The sequence below is a fragment of the Scomber japonicus genome, chromosome 13, assembly GCF_027409825.1.
Source record: "Scomber japonicus isolate fScoJap1 chromosome 13, fScoJap1.pri, whole genome shotgun sequence".
Classification (NCBI taxonomy): domain Eukaryota; kingdom Metazoa; phylum Chordata; class Actinopteri; order Scombriformes; family Scombridae; genus Scomber; species Scomber japonicus.
The window spans coordinates 26,643,875-26,662,025 of NC_070590.1; the positions used below are offsets into that span (position 1 = coordinate 26,643,875).

Here is an 18,151-nt window from a genome sequence, read left to right on the forward strand (position 1 = left end):
AGATGAATAGTTTTAGATTTAAAAATATCTAGAGAGATGAAAGACACAGAGACATGACAGTAAACTGATCCAATTATAATATGTCTGGTAATCCAGGTTCAAATAGATTTTTAATATTTAAGACATCTGCAGGTTCAGCAGTATTTAGCCTATAGATGCTGTGTGACCCTACTCACTAACAAATATTAACATATCTCCAATATTGTAGGAATGATGTTCCATCAGTGCGGCCAATCACATTGTTAGGTAATTATTCACTGATCATATGTGTGTAAAGCTACATGTGAGTGTAGGAGCTGCTGTGTTAAACTAACAGCAGTCATAGTTTATAACAGGACATGCAGAGCTTTTGTTCTGATGGAAGGGGGGATTCACATTGTTCAAATAGCCTAAATAACTGATGTGCATAAAGTAGCCTAACTTTAGAAAGTCCATGAGAAAAAAAAGATCCAACCAGGATTTATCATCGTGACAGACAGTAAACCTCTGTTAATGATTGGACTGAATGAATGAAGAAATGAAACTGTGTCTCTGTCTCTGGAAGAGAGAAACTCAGTGTTGCCAAAAGGTTAATATATGTCAATTAATATATTTTTACTAATAAGGACAAGACACTAATATTAAATTGAATGCATGAAGTCACTGTGTTACAATTGACCCGGGGGCAATTGTAACAGTGGTTATTGTAAAACTAAAAAAAGTCATATTAACCCAAAGTATCTCAAATAAAAGCACACCTCAGTGTAATCACATTACTGTTGTGGTGTCTAATAATGTTTATTTAGTTTGTATGGCTCCAATTCATTTAGGTATCAGGCGTTGGTTACTGACCCTGAGTTGAAGTCTTACTTAAACTCTTAAACTGAAAACTTCAACTCTGAGTTCCTCTCATTTCAGGGTGAACGAACTCAGAGTTTTGACAAGAAATGTAGGCTATTGTTTAATATGCACAGTCAGCTCTGAAAGGTTTTGTTTTTTGCTAAAGAATTTGGATTTGTGAATAACTGATTTAAAAAAATTGTGAATTAATCAAAGAGAACTGCAAATAGTGAAGTAATTGTAGATATGATCAGGAGTAAACTATGCATTTACTTCACAGTTGTTTTATATGTGGGCCAAAGACCAAAAATAAATGTAGGCTACCAGCTTTTCTCTGAGTTCCTCACAAAAGGTACAACTTACATCAATGTTGAGTTTCCGCAAATAATGATAAGCTGGATAAAACATGTGAAGCATTTAAAAGATGCATCTTTATTTGTCAAAAAACTTAAAGTCAATACAATAGCCAAACTCTTTCGCAAGAAATGTGAACCAACAGAGTGTACTTGATAAGGGATTGTCTTAGTTTGTCATGAAAAACAAATGTTACCAACATTAGTTTCAGTTTCATTTATCAGTACAGACTGGTTGCGATTTCCCTTTAAAGCCTTTAAAAAGTGAAACCATACAGTATCAAAGATAAGTGAGAAATCCTTTGGAGAAACGGGTATTCCACAGTGTTGAATAATCAGCATTATTATAGAGTTGACCATGTTGTTTTAATAATTGTCTTAACAGTGAAATACTATCACTAAACCATTGTCTATTTATATTTACTTCAATGACATACACATACCACACCACATAAACACCACATCATGCATACAGTATAGACAGTTCATTAATGAGTTACACAAATGAGGAAATAGGAATATGACATAATACATTACATATAAAGATAATAAACATCATTAGAATAAAAACAATTTTAGTTTTATATATATAAATATATAATCAGTGGGGGTTCATAAATATTCATAATTTAGTCAGAGGTTTCAGGGAATAGTGTTTAATTGGGGTTTATTAATTTATTGCTTTTTCTTATTATTTACTATTGACTGATTTTAATAAACGGTTCAGTTCTAGGAGGAAAGATGCAATTTTATGTGATGTTTGTGAATAAAACATTTGGCATTAAAAAATGATAGACTGAATCAGACATTCTGCAGCATTATTATTATTTTGAGTTATAGTAGCAGATATCTTTGAGGTTAAAGAGTAAGTGACACTCCAGATCAGTCCAAAATATGTTGCCCATTTCTTTCTGTCTTGTCTATTTCTTTTCTGCTGTGATCTCGATCCGTGACTTAAGTTTAAATGTTCGCATTGAGACATGAGTAATCAATCCCAGATCTCAGGCGGGAGGGAGCAGCAATGTTTTCATGCTGCTGCGGACCTCCTCTAGTCACTCCGCCATGGCGCCCGTGATGTCGCTGATGAAGGAGGGGACATCGTAGCATCGTGTTTTAATTCGCTTGGGTGGAACAATTCTCGCCGGCATTTTTTGCTACTCCTGCATTTTATTTCGTCAACATTTTCTCTGTGAACCGGCCATGACCGTGGAGCAGAATGTCCTACAGCAGCACTCTCAGAAGGTAAAGCTTACAAAAGCTAGCTGTAGCCGAACTGCAACAGCCACAACTAACAGTTTTCTTTCTCACAGTACTTGCAGAGTAAACTGGTAGCTCATTGGTTGGTCGGGTTAACCTTCTATTGCGGTATAGTGAAGTCAACGGGCCAGCGGGTGGTAGATAACCGTTAGTAAATGTTAAATGTATTTAAGCCAGGCCTAACGTTAACGTTATCCAATATTGTGCTAACCGTTAGCCAGCGTTAGCTTACCTCAACACGTAAACTTCAGTTAAATATTCACGTCGCTTATGTACGTTGACTCACGATATATAGAAAATAATACGCACTAATGCGGACGACACTCCCTGCCTAAGTAACGTTAGCTTAGCATCGTGTGCTAACCGTGTCGTCAACAGAAATAAACAAGGCCAAATGACAGCGACTGGTAGTCTGTACCGTTAACTTCGTAATGTTTGGCAGCTGAAGTGAATGTAGTTTATGTTGTATTTTACCACTAACAATAATGCATAATGTAAAGCAGTGAGAAACCCTGTGTTTTTGTGTTTGTGTGTGTGTGTGTGTGTGTGTGTGTGTGTGTGTGAATGTCTGCCAGGTTAACGTTACTCATCACATAACTATCTATTTGTTTACAAAGCGTGGCCAGCGGCGAAGGTAGACACAGCCTGAGCCTGGGTGCTGGGCGGGGACTGATGAGCCTGATAGAAAGCCAAGTGTGTGTGTGTGTGTGTGTGTGTGTGTGTGTGTGTGTGTGTGTGTGTGATGGTTCATAACTGAGGAGGCAGATTATTAGGTTTCATTTTGCTCATACTATCAGCTTACGAAAGTGCCCGTTGCCTAGGTTCCCAGTTATGGGATTTACTTTGTGACCACCATGCCCAACATTGCATAGCTCTGGTTAGTTATATAACCGTTTCACTGTTGCTTACTGAAAACGTGGGTTATTTGCTCTGCTAGTCCTAATGAAAAGAAATGTATTTTACATTTGAGTTACATAACTCCAGTCATGTTTACTACACTGCATACACACAATTCAGTGGCTTTGCTCTCTCTCTGCAGCACAGGCCTATTGTTTGAAACCAAATCTGGCAGTATGAGATGAACATGTGATGCACTGATGACAGTCTGAGGCATATGCCATAATAAATACTTTGACTTTAGCCTCCAGTTGATGACTCAAAACCTAAAAGTAGCTGTGTAACACAAACCCTATTATGCAGCCCGACCTTTTGAGAGGGTGAAAATAAACCTCCATTTATAACAATGCCAGTAAAGGCAGAATAATGATTGTAAAACACCATTTTTGAGCACTTGAATCCACTATACGTGATTTAAAGTTGGCAAATAAACATTTATTATCTTGTATGGTAACAATAACTAAATTATGTTGTCAATGCCTGCGTGTGTGGTGGGATGTAGTTGCAGTCATTACGGAGCTACCGGTGTTGTGCCCCATCATTAGAGCGCTTCTTGAGAGCAGGGTGTGGTGCAGGCTTTCAAGTAGTGACCTGTAGATAGTGAAATGAGGTCCACTGAATGTGTTTTATAATGTGCCTGTGTGGATTGTTTTTCACTATAAGTTCTTCACACACACTAACAAACAACAACAACAAAAAGCATCAAGCAGACTGACAGTGACAGGGAGCGTCTGTAACCTGCTACACAGCCTCATAGTTGCTCCCTCGTCTGCCACGCAGAGAATTTAGCAATGCTATTCAGAAGCTGCTGATGACCATTGTGTCCAATAGCTGTGCTGGACATGCCACATGGAGGGAGATGAGAAGTGTTTGTGTGTGTGTGCGTGTGTGTGTTACTGTCCTTGTGGTTGACATGGCCCAGATCCGTCATAGGTGTTACTTCCCTCATACCACACCGACCCTGCAAAGTCCCCAACGCCAACAAACCTGCATCCATCAGTCTGCGAGAGTGACCAAAACATGCGTCATGTTTACTCATGTCAGCGGTTGAAATATCATCACTTATTACCCACACACTAGCGTCATATCCTGAAAATAATTAATTTTCATTAACGGTAATGTAAAACCTTTGAAGAACTGAAAGAAGAAACACACACAAGCTTCTAAATATGTTCTGGTGTTTTCCCACCTGGTTTTATTTTAGCCACTTGTTTACAGGGATATGTCAGATAGTTTGGAGTAGCTTTCCTCTATAAAGTTGGCAGGGGACAGCGTCATGTTGTCATCCACCAGTCTTAACTCACCACATGGATAGGAAGCTCCCTGCATCCTCTGTGGTGTATCTTTATCTAGTAAAATGAATGTGATCACAGATTAATTGTGTTATAGTGAATAATTGATATGCTGTTTCTTTAACATAGGCGGGAACTCCTTCTTTTCACTCTCTCCAGTGACACGGTGAAAATAGTAGCCCCAGGGGTTAAAAAACAGAAAAAGCACTTTTGCTTCAGAAAGCTCACACAAGAGTCGAGTCTACACACCATTTCAAAGAAGCCTTGAATGCACTTTGGAAGTTGTGTCGCTTGGTGAATTGTGATATTTGAAGTTACTGTTATTATTTATTAGTTATTTGTTTTTTCACATTTGTAGTGCAGATTTATTCGCAGCACACAAGAGCAGATAACACGTGTGCCTGTGTTATTTGTGTGCTTTATGACACTTCCCGCTCCCAGGCATGACTGCTTTTCATTGCCTTTTGTGCAGTAGCTGTAGCATCTCCCATTAAAAACATCCGTGACGTAGATGGTGTACAGCATTGCCATGGATACGCAAATACAACCTACAGTAATGAGTGCAAAACCAATCTAGACGCCTTTTTAACTAACAGTCTCGTCTGTTGCTCGGTGCACATGTGAAAGCTACACTACAGTCTCTCACTCAAGACTGAAGACTTCTTCTGCCTCGGATGCTGACACTAAGTGCACCCCCCCCCCCCCCCCCAACCCCACCCCTATTATTTATAGTGCATTTATTCAAGCCGTGCACCGCAGGTTAAGGCTAAACAGTGCAGCTGGGTTTGACATCAGATGGACTTTGTTGAACCTTGTGCTCAGATACTCCATCAGTTCCTCAAGTACAAGTGATTTGACATAAGGATGTGTTGATGTGTTGATGAAGCACATTGAGTTGCCATTGTGTATGAAATGCGCTATATAAATAAAACTGCCTTGCCTTGCCTTGATGATTAATGATTACTTCTGTAATACTGGACAATACAGAGTTGATTAATACTAATTGAGCATTTGAAGTGTAAAGCAGCAAGTCGTCTCCTTTCCTTTGCCTCCAGCTGCTGTTGAAGCCGGCTGCAGTCGATCGTTGGTTCTATAGAATGTGACAATGGATGTTAACAGATAATCAAAAGTCATTTAAACACCGTCGTGAATATTGATAATAATATTGACGAAAATATTGTGGCATCTAGTGATGAGGTTGCAGATTCCACCACCATCCCCTTCCAAGCATGTAGGAGAACCCATGCTAGTCGAGAAACTTGTGAAAAACGTGAAATGCCAATGTCAATGTTTGGTTTGTCTGCTCTGGGCTACTGTAGAAACATGGCGGGCTCTGTGGAAGCTCCCTATGTAGATATAAAGGGCTCATTCTAAAGTAACAAAAACACATTGATTTTTAAATACAGGTGATTATACACTCATGAAAACATATTGTTTTTCCTACTTACTCCTTTTGTTTCATCATGCTCTGCTCTCTGTCTTTTCTTTCTCTTCAACAGCACCAGCAGACACTACTAAACCAGTTGAGGGAGGTCACAGGCACAACAGATGTTCAGTTGCTTCAGCAGGCCCTGCAGGTATATCACAGGATCCATGCATTGCAAACCCTAATAACAGAGTTTATAGATACACACCATTCTCTTGTTCTGTGTTTCTCTGTTTCTGTGTCACACACACATATTCAGTTGTTGCCTAATGCAGAAATAGTTCCTCTGTTTACAATTTATTCCTCACATCATTCATTTCAATATAAATACACTGGAATAAAGAGCAGCTGCATTACCTCAAAAACATCATCACATATTCCCTGGAAGACACATTTATTTAACAAACTAAACCTAGAAATAAATATACTGAAGCCTGAAGTGAAATAGGATTCAAGGTTGTGCTCACACACACACATCATCATTCCAGGTGAGCAATGGAGACCTGGCAGAGGCCGTGGCCTTTCTGACAGAGAAGAACGCCAAGGTTCCACAACAAGATGAGACAACCTACTACCAGACCTCTCAGGTGGCCAGCGACAGATACATCAGCGTGGGAAGCCAGGCCGACACAAGTGAGCACATTACTTCAACGTCTGCTGCAGAAGTTCTGAGAGCAAAAGGAAATGTATAAGCTCAGTTTACAGTTACATAACCCCTGGATTCATTTCTACAGCCATGTTTTAGCTTTGCCAGTATAGCATGTTGTATAGATTTTAATAGCACAAGAAATCTTGCATAATAAAAACTAAGAAGATGCAAAAGAACTAAAGGCTTTTTAACAATTTTCCAAACTAATAACTTTAAACCTTGAAGGTTAAAGTGGTGTTCATGCAATCCCAGTTTCCTCCTGTCAGCATGTGATGTGTTTCTTTTTTACAGATGTGATCGATCTGACCGGAGATGATAAAGATGACCTGCAAAGGGCAATCGCCCTCAGCCTGGAAGAGTCCAACCGGGCATTCAGGGAGACGGGTATCACTGATGAGGAGCAAGCCATCAGCAGGTGGGCTCAACAGCATGACTGACTCAAAACAAACACGCAGAGAAATTCTGAGCTCATAATCTAACTGAAGTGCAGTGAGCCTGTGATGAATATCCACACTCACCGCCTACATGGTCTCCATCTTTGGCCACGTTGTGATGAAAATATCTCTTGCATACACTTTTACTGTGCCGTGCCGAATTTGTCAAGTGTAGTGGGAAAAAAACCCACAGGACATCTGTTGTAATATAAAACATATAAGGTCAAAACACGCAATTGGCCAATAAGCCAAATTTAGCAGTAAATAATATCTGAGATAAGTAAACTGTGTTAAACACTCTTTTGAACAGCTTTGAAGAAATACTGTTTTCAAAATGACTCTCAATGGTGATTTTTCCAAACACAAAAACTCTTTTAACTACTTATTCCTCTGATTCACTATACAAGGTGAATGATAATGGTCACATACCTAATACAGCCCGACCAATATATTGGTTAGCCAATATTATTGGCCGATATTGGCCTATCACGGATATATTGGTATATGGGCACATATGTTGTCTGATATGTGTTGATATTTAGTTTTTGTTGTTTTTTAAATTATATAGTAGTATTTTATGTATAGTTGATCCATTTTCTTAATTCAGGTTTAATATGTGTTTTTTCCCTGTTTTTTATTTAAAGTTATAATTATTAAATTCCCAATGAAGTTTACTGTTTAAGTTCACTGATATAATTTTATACAATAAAATGTGCCCCCATTACATATTTTTGTCACAACTGTTTGATAACGACATATGAAAGATTACTGAAAAATGTGTCTATATGTATATATTCTGTAAGATTATCGGCTGATATTACTCCCAAATATCAGCATCATTCACTGAAATCCTTTATCGGTCGGGCCACACTACCTAGAAATAAATGAAGTGAAATTAAAGTTAAGAAGTGAATTAATTATGTCCTGATGAGGGAGAATAAAAGCCTCATGAACATTACATTTTAAAGCACAACCCATTAATATTGATTAAACAGTACAATATGACTGGAGTACAATACTGTGCAGATGCAATCTGGCAGCTTAATTAAAGCCCCGGTCTGACTGAAGTGATGTGTAGCATTGAGATAAGCCCCTTCTAATGGCTCACCGTGTGGACGTTCACACAGAGCTGTCACTTTGAGCTCCATTTATTTTAATACAAGGATGAAACTTCAGTCAGGTGGAGTCGGAGAGCTTTGTGACACGGCTTTGTTTTTTGGGCATACAATGAATAATGAGGAGGAAGAAGTTTGAAAATAGCACTTAACCTTTTAGGAGATATATTGGAGATGAAGTGCAACAGGGGAACCAGTAAGTGACACGTGAAGGGGTTCAGGAAAAGAAAAAAATAAAACACTTTATATTAAGTAGGTAATCCTGTAAATCTGGTGATGCAATTCACTTGATAAAAAATGTTTAATTCCCTCACATTAAATTTGTTTTTGTTTTGCTTTTTTTGGTTAGAGTTTTGGAGGCCAGCATAGCTGAGAACAAGGCCAGTCTGAAGCGTACCCATACAGAAGTCTGGAGCGATTCACCCAACCCGCACGACAGGAAGAGGGTAGACACCTGCCCTGTGGGTCTGAAAAATGTTGGCAACACCTGCTGGTTCAGTGCTGTCATACAGGTGAGCACACACACAAACACATTTACCTACAAACTGGTGGCCCAAGACCAAGTGACATTTAACTTAAACCGTCCTCTTAAGAGCTTTTCTTTAGACTGTAAAATCTCCTTTTTATGCCCCTGTGCTGGTTGGCCAGAGACATTATTTTTTCAGGTTGTCCATCCCATTCTGTTATAAACACAGTATCTCAGGAACACCCTGAGGGAGTTACTTCAAATTTGGCACAAACATCCACTTGGCCTCAAGGATGAACTGATTAGAGTGATGACCTTTTATATACAAGTAGTCTCTAAGTGAAGACAGCATGTTTCTCACAGGAATCATTTCAATGTAGCGACCATTTGTTTTTGGTTAGAAAGTGGCCTACACGATACATTTTTATTAAGTTTTCCCTCAAAGTCTTCACTATAAATATTATACAAGTCTGTACTAGCATGGATGTAAACTGAAATTTGACTGGTTGGTGGAGTCATACAGCTGGGAGGCATTTCTACTTCTGTTTCTTATTTCCAGTTTCTAGCTTCTACACCTATTTTCTTTGGAATCTAATAAACACACAGTAGTGCTGACTTGTACATTCCTCTGTGCATTCCTGTTGGGTTGCATGTAATCGTAATGATGCAGGGAAAAAAGCTCTAGTCAGCTGGAGTCATTCTAAGTAGCAATGAATCAGAGATAAAAAAAATAATTTAGTTCAAATAAATGCTGGATTATTTTTTTTATACCATCTTATTCCCTAAGATTTACTTCCTGGTTTTGCTTGTAGAGTCAGTGTTAGTGTGTGAGTTAATGTTAATGTGAGCCCAGCTGAAATATGCCAGATGAACACTGGATACACCATCACATGTCGCCTGGCATGTGACGGGTGCCCCCCCCCCCGCGCCCCCCCACCCCCGAAGAGAAGGCGCCTCTTGAACCTGACCTTGTTGCACTTGGTACAAGAAGTGGCGTAAACAACTTTCTCCTCTCATAACAAGATAACCAAATCTCTACAAATTCACACACAACACTGAAACTAAACATCATGACCTGAAGTTACAGCAGTGAGCGGATGTTTCTGTTGTTCTGTTGTAATACTGGTTTGAAGTAAGAAGCTGGACATCATAGGCTCAATCTAACATGATCACATTAAATTTAGGTTAATAAAAGTATTTTCTTACTTTCTTGGAGTTATTCTATGTTATAAAATGATAGCAAGTCTATGGAATAATGCTGCCTTATCATCTGATCTTACTAACATGTCTTTATCCCGTTTCTCTTCCGAAGTCTCTGTTCAACCTGCTGGAGTTCCAGAGGCTGGTGCTTCACTACTCTCCACCAGCCAGAGTCCACGACCTGCCTCGCAACCAGAAGGTGAGGAGCAGGAGTTGCAGAGGAGAATGAAATGGGAACTAAATGAAATCAGAGTGCGACGTGTCAGACGCCCGTGTGTCACAGCAGCTTCTCTCTAGCCTCTCACAGCTAGCAGTGGTTTAGCTTTGAGGATGTGACCCTCTTAGAGCTGTAAGCCGTTATTCAGCAGCTGTGTGGTCTTGCCCTATGGTCACAGCAGCTTAGCGGTTTGCCTCCAATAGTTCACCGCTACCAGGCTATAAGAGGCGCCGACCGGTGTGAGATGTTTGATGAAGCTTCAGAAATATTCCCACCAGGACAGAAGTAAACATGCAGAGAGAGCCTGAGTTTTTTCTTTCAAATTTGGATATATTTACACAGTAGTTCTCAGTGAGGTTTTTTTTGTTTTCTTTATCTTTTCCCCCCTTACAGAAAGCTTTCCATAGGGTTAGCAGCCTGTCGCTAATCTGATGTAAGCCTCTGCTGTGGAAGTGTTGTTTAGGGCAGTCATCTCTTCATCTCAGTTCTCTCTGTCCTAATCACTGACCTTTAGCAGTACGAGACCGCGAGAGCTTAGGTTCTAATCTTAACATCAGCATCTCTGACTCACTACCGCAGAAAAATGAGTGCGTTCCTATTCTGCTCTTCTGACACATTTTTTTAGATAAAGTCATGCCTTTATATATCACTGCCATCATGTTACTATGGCGACAACTTCAACTTTTACACAAACATTTGAAGTGTATTTAAGGGGGGGGGGGGGGGGGGGGTAAATTTGCGTGCGTTTGTGTGTGTGTGTGTGTGTGTGAGTATGGGTATGACTTAAGCCACTTTCGGGGACACTAACCAGACGTAACCCCAGTTTATTGGGGCCTTCTGGTGCAATTGGGGACGTCTGGTGCAATTGGGGACAGTGGTGAGTGGCTATGGCTAGGGTAAGTCCAGGAAATGAATGTAAGTCGATGTAAATACCCCAAAAGTGATTGAGGCAATACTTTGTGCGTGTGTGGGTACGACTTAAGCCACTTTTGGCGACCCAAACCAGATGTAACATCAGTTGATTGGGGACAGCTGGTGCAATTGGGGACAAAAGCTGTGTTCCCAGTTGATATAACACTGATTTTTGGGTCAGTGGTTATGGTTAGGGTTAGGGTAAGTCTCCAAGAAATGAAGTCTGTGTAAATACCCCAAAATGGACTGAGGGAAGACTTTGTGTGTGTCTGGGGGGGGTAATGACTTAAGCCACTTTCGGGGACACAAACCCGGCTTACCACCACTTGATTGGGGACATCTGGTGCAATTGGGGACAAAAGCTGCCCCCCCAGTTGGTAAAATGCTAACTTTTGGGTCAGTGGTTATGGTTAGGGTAAGTCTCCAGGACATGAATGTAGCCTACGTCTATGTAAATAGCCCAAAAGTGACAGAGGTAAGACTTTATGTGTATATCTCCCAAACTATGCCTCTCAAATCTGGTATATGATGAAAAAAATACACTTTAAAATCTACAAAAACTGCATGGGTGTTAAAAAAAAAAAGAAATGAAACTCCAACTTCATTGAGAAATTTAGAATACTACGTATTTAGAACATGAAATAACACCCCCTTTTCTTTTCTTTTTGTTGGTGCTGGTTTTTTTCATCTTCAAGGCCACTCTGCTTCTCTATGCACACTACCAACAAATGCAGGCAGCCTTGTGTATTTAACAGGAGCCCAATAATGGAATGAAAACCAAACAGATTAAAAGAGGCAAAAAATAATACAAAAAAAGAAGGGAAAAAATCTTAATATTGACCCCAAGACCTTTAGAAAAATTCTGCATGGGTTTCAATAAAACATTGCATACTTACAGTTTCCCTCTGAGGACGAGGAGCACTGATGCCACTCACATTTAACTGATTCAATTGTTGATTGTGTCTCTCACACAGGAGCACAGGAACCTGCCCTTCATGCAGGAGCTGAGGAACCTCTTCTCCCTCATGGTGGGCTCCAAGAGGAAATATGTTGATCCGTCACGAGCTGTGGAAATCCTCAAAGACGCTTTCAAGTCCAGCGAGTCACAGCAGGTAAGCATTCTTCTGCCATTACCTGCTCAGCATGATGACATTCATTTAAGAGATAGAAAGAGAGAGAGAGACATTGTTGCAGGTAGGTGAGAGATCATGATGTCACTGCAATCGTTTCTCCTACTGATGAAACTGAAGAGAAGGCAATCATTTTAACACCTGGTAACCTCCATGATGTTCATTGGAAAACAAGCATGGCTTCACTGATGAGCGCTACAAGCTAGAACATTTTACATATTAATATTTCCTTATGCTATGACCATAGGCCTGTTGTTAGCATCTTGCTAAACCCTAAACTAACTATCTGTGTTACATATGTTATTTTTTGTGTTTAACAATTCAATTATTTTGTCATCTGTTAGTGTTTTTTATATACTGATAAAACAAACTATAGCAATACCTTTTTTTTAAAGTTATAATTATGCAATGCTGTAGTCATTAAAATAATGCAGTTCCATATTTTTTATATTTTTATATTTTCCATTACATTTTAGTTTGTCACTGTTTCACTGTCACAAAGACATTTGATTTACTTGTATATATACTATTTGCGTTGCGTACATTTGTAAATGACCAAAATAACCTAAACTAAGTGTAATTTTGTCAGTTAACTCCAAACTTATAATAATAACTTATAAAATAATCTGCGTATGTTTTCTTACTTTTATTCTTCTCTTATGCCAAAAAAATAATCACTACTTTTCTGTTTGTACATACAGGAAATAATTAATACTTTTAATCCCTCTTTTTTTGTGCCCCACCCTTTCAGACTCAGCTTGCCTGCTCAGTTTAATTGTCTTCTACTGACTCAGCTCTACTAAATCCCAGACACTTAACCTCTCTTATCTATAACTATTAATCCCCAAACCCACACCGGCCCTCCTTAAGTGTGCAAAAATATAATATTGACAGGGAATTAGCTGTTTTTTTGTTTTTTTTTTGTTGTTGTTTTTTGCATACATCCTATAATGTGACGTACACATGTCAAACGTACAATACTCCTCTGTTCTTCTTCCTTACATAAGCAGTTGCTCTAAGCCACTGTCTGTGCAGAGGTTAACTGAGGTCAGGCTCCTGGCCTTTGTATTCATCAGTCATGTCAGTCCTCTGTGTATCAGTCAGGTTGGAGAGACGTTGACCTGAATTACCAGGCAGCATTGATGTCTATGAGAGCACGGCCTTGGGGCACACAGGTCGCCTTTGAAGTTCACCAATCTGTGAACTCATGAGCTAAGAAGAAGTCATCTCGCATCCAAAGCTCAGTGTACACGAGCGGATGACAGACGTGGCATTGATTTGACTGATTGGATGCGCTTGCTTATAGTGGTGTAGTTGGGCTCTGTGACCCATAATTGGTCTTTTTTTAAACTGTGTGCTTCCCTCAACAGCAGGATGTCAGCGAGTTCACCCACAAGCTGCTGGACTGGCTGGAGGATGCCTTCCAGATGAAGGCGGAAGAAGACAGGTAACATCAACTCACCTTATCTTTATAGATATGCAAAATATACATTGTTTTCTTACAACAGAGATGCCTTCTGTGAATAACGCTGGTCTGTATGTTCATAAGCACCACATTTTTTGTTGTTGTTTTTGTTGTCAGGGAGGGCGAGAAGCCAAAGAACCCCATGGTGGAGCTTTTCTACGGCCGCTTCCTTGCTGTGGGTGTCCTGGAAGGTAAGATGAGGTGTTAAATAAAAAAAATCAATAAATGGGTTGAAAAAAGTTGAAGGGTAGCTAGAGAATCACAGAGATAAAGCGTGAGCACGGTCTGATTGAGGCGGCAGTCAGAAAATAAGCAAATCCTTGCCCCCAGTAATGAAAGGTGACCTTGTCTTAATGAGACGCAGTTCATGTAAAGGAGCAGAGCGGCCGCATTGATCGCCGAAGACCTTGACGGCTGATTGACATTGCGCTTATTATGCATGACAATACTGGCCCAGAGCCACCAAAAGCTTGGCCGGTGGACTCCGCTGCTCATAAAATGACCTTAATGCCTCATCTGCATGTCCGCCAGCAACTCCTCTGCTCCCCTTTTTTTTCTTTCCTTTTTTTTGGGAGGGGAGGGAGGGGTGAGGTTGCTTCTCATCAGTAGTAGATGCAGGGGCACTCTGCGCAGCTGTTTAAGTAGTCATGATGAGTAAGTGACTGCTGAACAAGTGAAAATCAGATAGGATGAAAATGAGTGTGAAATGACTTCCTGTTATTGCTCTCTGCCTTTCAGCCTTCTCATGCCTGGAAAACCTTTGACCCATAAACATGATGCTCTCTATCACACACAAATCAAAACCATCTCTTACACACTGCTTGTTCATTTGTTCATCTATATTTTATGTATGTGTGTGTGTGTGTGTGTGTGTGTGTGTGGGATTCTACAGGTAAAAAATTTGAAAACACAGAGATGTTTGGGCAGTACCCGCTGCAGGTGAATGGCTTCAAGGATCTCCACGAGTGTCTCGAGGCAGCAATGATTGAGGGCGAGATCGAGTCCCTGCACTCAGCAGAGAACTCTGCCAGATCTGGACAGGAGGTCAGTATTGAAACTGTTTACATTGCACTGCTCAGCAAATTTTTGACGGAGGTTTTATACAAAAGAAAATGAATTAAGTTTGTTTTCACCCTCAGATGAAAGAAAGAGGTGCACAAGCATTCATTCATGGGTGTATGAACATGATGGAGTTATACATGAAACATTATTAATAAGACATACCTGCAGAGGCCCAAAAGTCCTTAAAGATAATATAGTTTTTACCATGTGCTCACAACATATGGATCATGTTCATGTAACTATTTTATATATGAGGCAATGTTTTTTGTCCTTTCTCTTTCTTTTCCTTTCCCTTACGTACATTATTATGCTTTCTATGTTTAAAAATATATTAAAAATGTATTTTATAAAAAAGATATAGATCATGTTGGTGCAAGTCAATATTCTGTGCACAAGATTGGAAAATACCATCTTTTAGGACTTTTGGGGACTCATACATATTCATATCTATTAATATTTGTCACATTTCTGATTCAAGAAATAGTGTCCAAATACAGAATATTGCAGTTCAAACACCAAGTTAAAAAGCACCGACCCCTCATAGTAATCTGTCAGCAGAGAAGACATTCAGGTTAAATAACTTGGGATTATGTGATGGATCCTCTCCAAAGGGTTGACCTCCTCGTCCTTATGTGACACCTGTGCTATTCTGGGTTTGACCTCTGGTTAGCTGTAGCCTTGACTACGCTGTCCCACAGCAGCTGTGAGTAGGTAATTACCAGGCCAGTACACAGATGGGTATGGCACCCGGCCCTCTAGAAGAGCCATCAACACAGGAGAGTGAGGGAGCATTAGAGAGGAGTCAGGAGTGAGACTGCATCCATGTTATATAGGAATACAGGGTTCTTGTAGGAAATTGGTTAGCTGAAACCTTCCATGGCATATGCTATACAGTATAATGCTTACAGTGCCTTCCATTAAAAACACTAAAACAGCAGCAACAAAGCCAATTTAATTATCCAAGCCAACAGATTTCAAAATGGGTCCATGTGGAATTGTTCACTTAAAATGATCCCTTTTTTCCCCACTATGACTCATGTAATGATAGGTTTGATTTGAATTGTCACGCAGACAATCAGCAGCCAAAATCTTCTCAAACGGGGATCTTGCAAACCAAAATGAATTCTACCATGAATTGTGAAAGTTATGAATAATAATTTATAAGAGAAGCAATCTGAAGATCACCATTCATTTTTCTTCCAGCACTGGTTCACAGAACTCCCTCCCGTGTTGACCTTTGAACTTTCAAGATTCGAGTTCAACCAAGCACTGGGACGACCTGAGAAGATCCACAACAAGCTGGAGTTCCCCTCTATGCTCTACATGGACAGGTGATAGAAGTTTGGACACTGGATCAGAATATGTTCTGCTTCTGTCTGCAGTAAACAACAAATAAATCCATATCTTTTTAAGATTAAAGCATCCGCTCTGCTCTGTGTTCTTAGGTATATGGACCGGAACAGGGAAATAACCAGGATCAAGAGGGAGGAGATCAGGAGGCTGAAAGAACATTTGACGCTGCTCCAACAGCGACTGGAAAGGTACAACTTCCCTGCCAGTGCCTGTTTATCAAACCAAGCTCAACAAAATGTTCTAGAAAACCATGCAGGGTAATTTCTCACTCTGATCATGCTCTCTTTTTCTCTGTGGTTATACTTTCTCCTATCCTTCTCTCTCTCTCTCTATCTCTCTCTCTCTCTGTCTCTGTCTCTGTCTCTCTTCCTCTCTCTCTCTCTCTCTCTCTCTCTGTCTCTTCCTCTGTGTTCTCTCTCTCTCTCTTCCTCTGTGTTCTCTCTCTCTCTCTCTTCCTCTGTGTTCTCTCTCAGGTATCTGAGTTACGGCTCAGGCCCCAAGAGGTTTCCTCTGGCAGATGTCCTCCAGTATGCCATGGAGTTTGCTTCTAGTAAGCCTGTGTGCACCTCTCCAGTGGAAGACATTGACTCTTCAGCGCCGCCCGGTGGCACAACAGGACAACAGCTTCCCCCACCAAGGCAAGTTTCATAACAGGCACCCGCTGGTTGCTGGCACAGCTTTTTCCTCCTCTCAGTCCTTTGCTCTAGTGGTTTGAGGAGCAGGGACAGAGAGGCAGGGAAACAACAGGCCTCATGGAAAAACATCTTTCTATTCTTACTTTCTATTTCTGTGAGAATTCGGCAAACCCTCTTTGCACATAGTTGTTGTACGTTTCTCATTTTGACTTGTTTATGAGTAGGTGCCTTTTTTGAGATTGGATCATTAACATAATGAACACTTCAAATTTGCTACATAAGGCAACCTCTTCGCGTGTGTGTGTGTGTGTGTGTGTGTGTGTGTGTGTGTGTGTGTGTGGTAGTTGTTACGACACAAGATGGTTGCCGTCGTGTCTGAGAGATCATCATTTTAAGAAAAAAATAGCCCCATCAAACCATACCAAACAACAAACAAACATCACCAAAAAGCAGTACTGCAAAGACAAATAGACCACAACTCAATTTAGTTTTCAAGAGGTTTATTAAATCAAGCAAGCACAGCGACATTGGTTGGTGTGTGTAACTTGTCCCAAAGTGTCAGAGTTCAATCCACTCCATAAGGAGTTTTTTGGGGTTTTTTTTTTTACCCCTGCAACCTCAAATCAGTTCAGTTCAATCCACTTTCACTAACACATAAAAAAGAAGACATCTCAAAAGTCTGCTCCAGGTTTTACTGCAGATCTCTGCCCTGAAACATAGACATCAGAGGACAGAAGCTGCAGCATGATCTGCAGCAGCGTGCCCTTAAATGACACCAAAAACACTCTCAGCAAAGTTTATTTTCCGTAAATTCGGCTTAGCCGCTGTGAAAAAAATGCTGAAGCACTCTAGGGACAACCCTGATTTTTATAAATTGGAGCCACATTTTGGCAATTTCCACCATATTCCACATTTTACAGCTGATTTAATTTTTATGATCAAATTCCATAATTCTGTCAATTTTTTCTGCACCACCGAGATTACAGAGCTCTACCATGAACTAACCTCACTGACAGCATCACTTTTAATATCTTGAGGTGGTTTCTGCTTTGATTGACAGGTCTGAATAGGAATAAGTTTGTCATTGTCACAACATTATGTCAAGTTGTAAAATGACTGGTACTGGAACATTACACTGCATTTTTTTAATGTTCTTGTATTTATATTTTTTTCTCTGCAGCACAGCCGAGCAGGACTCCATGGCTCCCTCAGAGAGCTCAGACCCTGCCTCAGGTGCAGCCACAGCTCCCACTACAGCCCAGCAGCAGAGAGTACCCATTCACAAGCCCTTCACCCAGTCCCGGCTTCCCCCTGACCTCCCCATGCACCCCGCTCCACGCCACATCACTGAAGAGGAGTTGAGGGTGCTCGAAGGCTGCTTGCATCGTTGGAGGAGCGAAGTGGAAAATGACACCCGAGGTGAGTCCACCTGCCTCCCGTTTTCAGCTCCCTTTATCTCCATCACTGCT

The 18,151-nt window shown here is 40.4% G+C and overlaps 1 protein-coding gene across 1 annotated transcript in view; it reads left to right on the forward strand.

Moving 5' to 3' along the window:
• The first annotated feature begins 2,183 nt into the window (after window positions 1-2,183).
• usp25 (ubiquitin specific peptidase 25) overlaps window positions 2,184-18,151 on the forward strand; it is a 28,422-nt gene continuing 12,454 nt past the window's right edge. Inside the window, exons 1-14 of the mRNA XM_053332295.1 lie at window positions 2,184-2,414; window positions 6,118-6,195; window positions 6,533-6,677; window positions 6,985-7,108; window positions 8,592-8,754; window positions 10,021-10,107; window positions 12,012-12,149; window positions 13,538-13,614; window positions 13,750-13,823; window positions 14,525-14,676; window positions 15,898-16,025; window positions 16,140-16,235; window positions 16,521-16,685; window positions 17,863-18,101. Of these exons, the coding sequence (XP_053188270.1) occupies window positions 2,373-2,414; window positions 6,118-6,195; window positions 6,533-6,677; window positions 6,985-7,108; window positions 8,592-8,754; window positions 10,021-10,107; window positions 12,012-12,149; window positions 13,538-13,614; window positions 13,750-13,823; window positions 14,525-14,676; window positions 15,898-16,025; window positions 16,140-16,235; window positions 16,521-16,685; window positions 17,863-18,101 (1,708 nt within the window). The 5' untranslated portion in view covers window positions 2,184-2,372. The remainder of the gene's footprint in view (window positions 2,415-6,117; window positions 6,196-6,532; window positions 6,678-6,984; window positions 7,109-8,591; window positions 8,755-10,020; window positions 10,108-12,011; window positions 12,150-13,537; window positions 13,615-13,749; window positions 13,824-14,524; window positions 14,677-15,897; window positions 16,026-16,139; window positions 16,236-16,520; window positions 16,686-17,862; window positions 18,102-18,151) is intronic.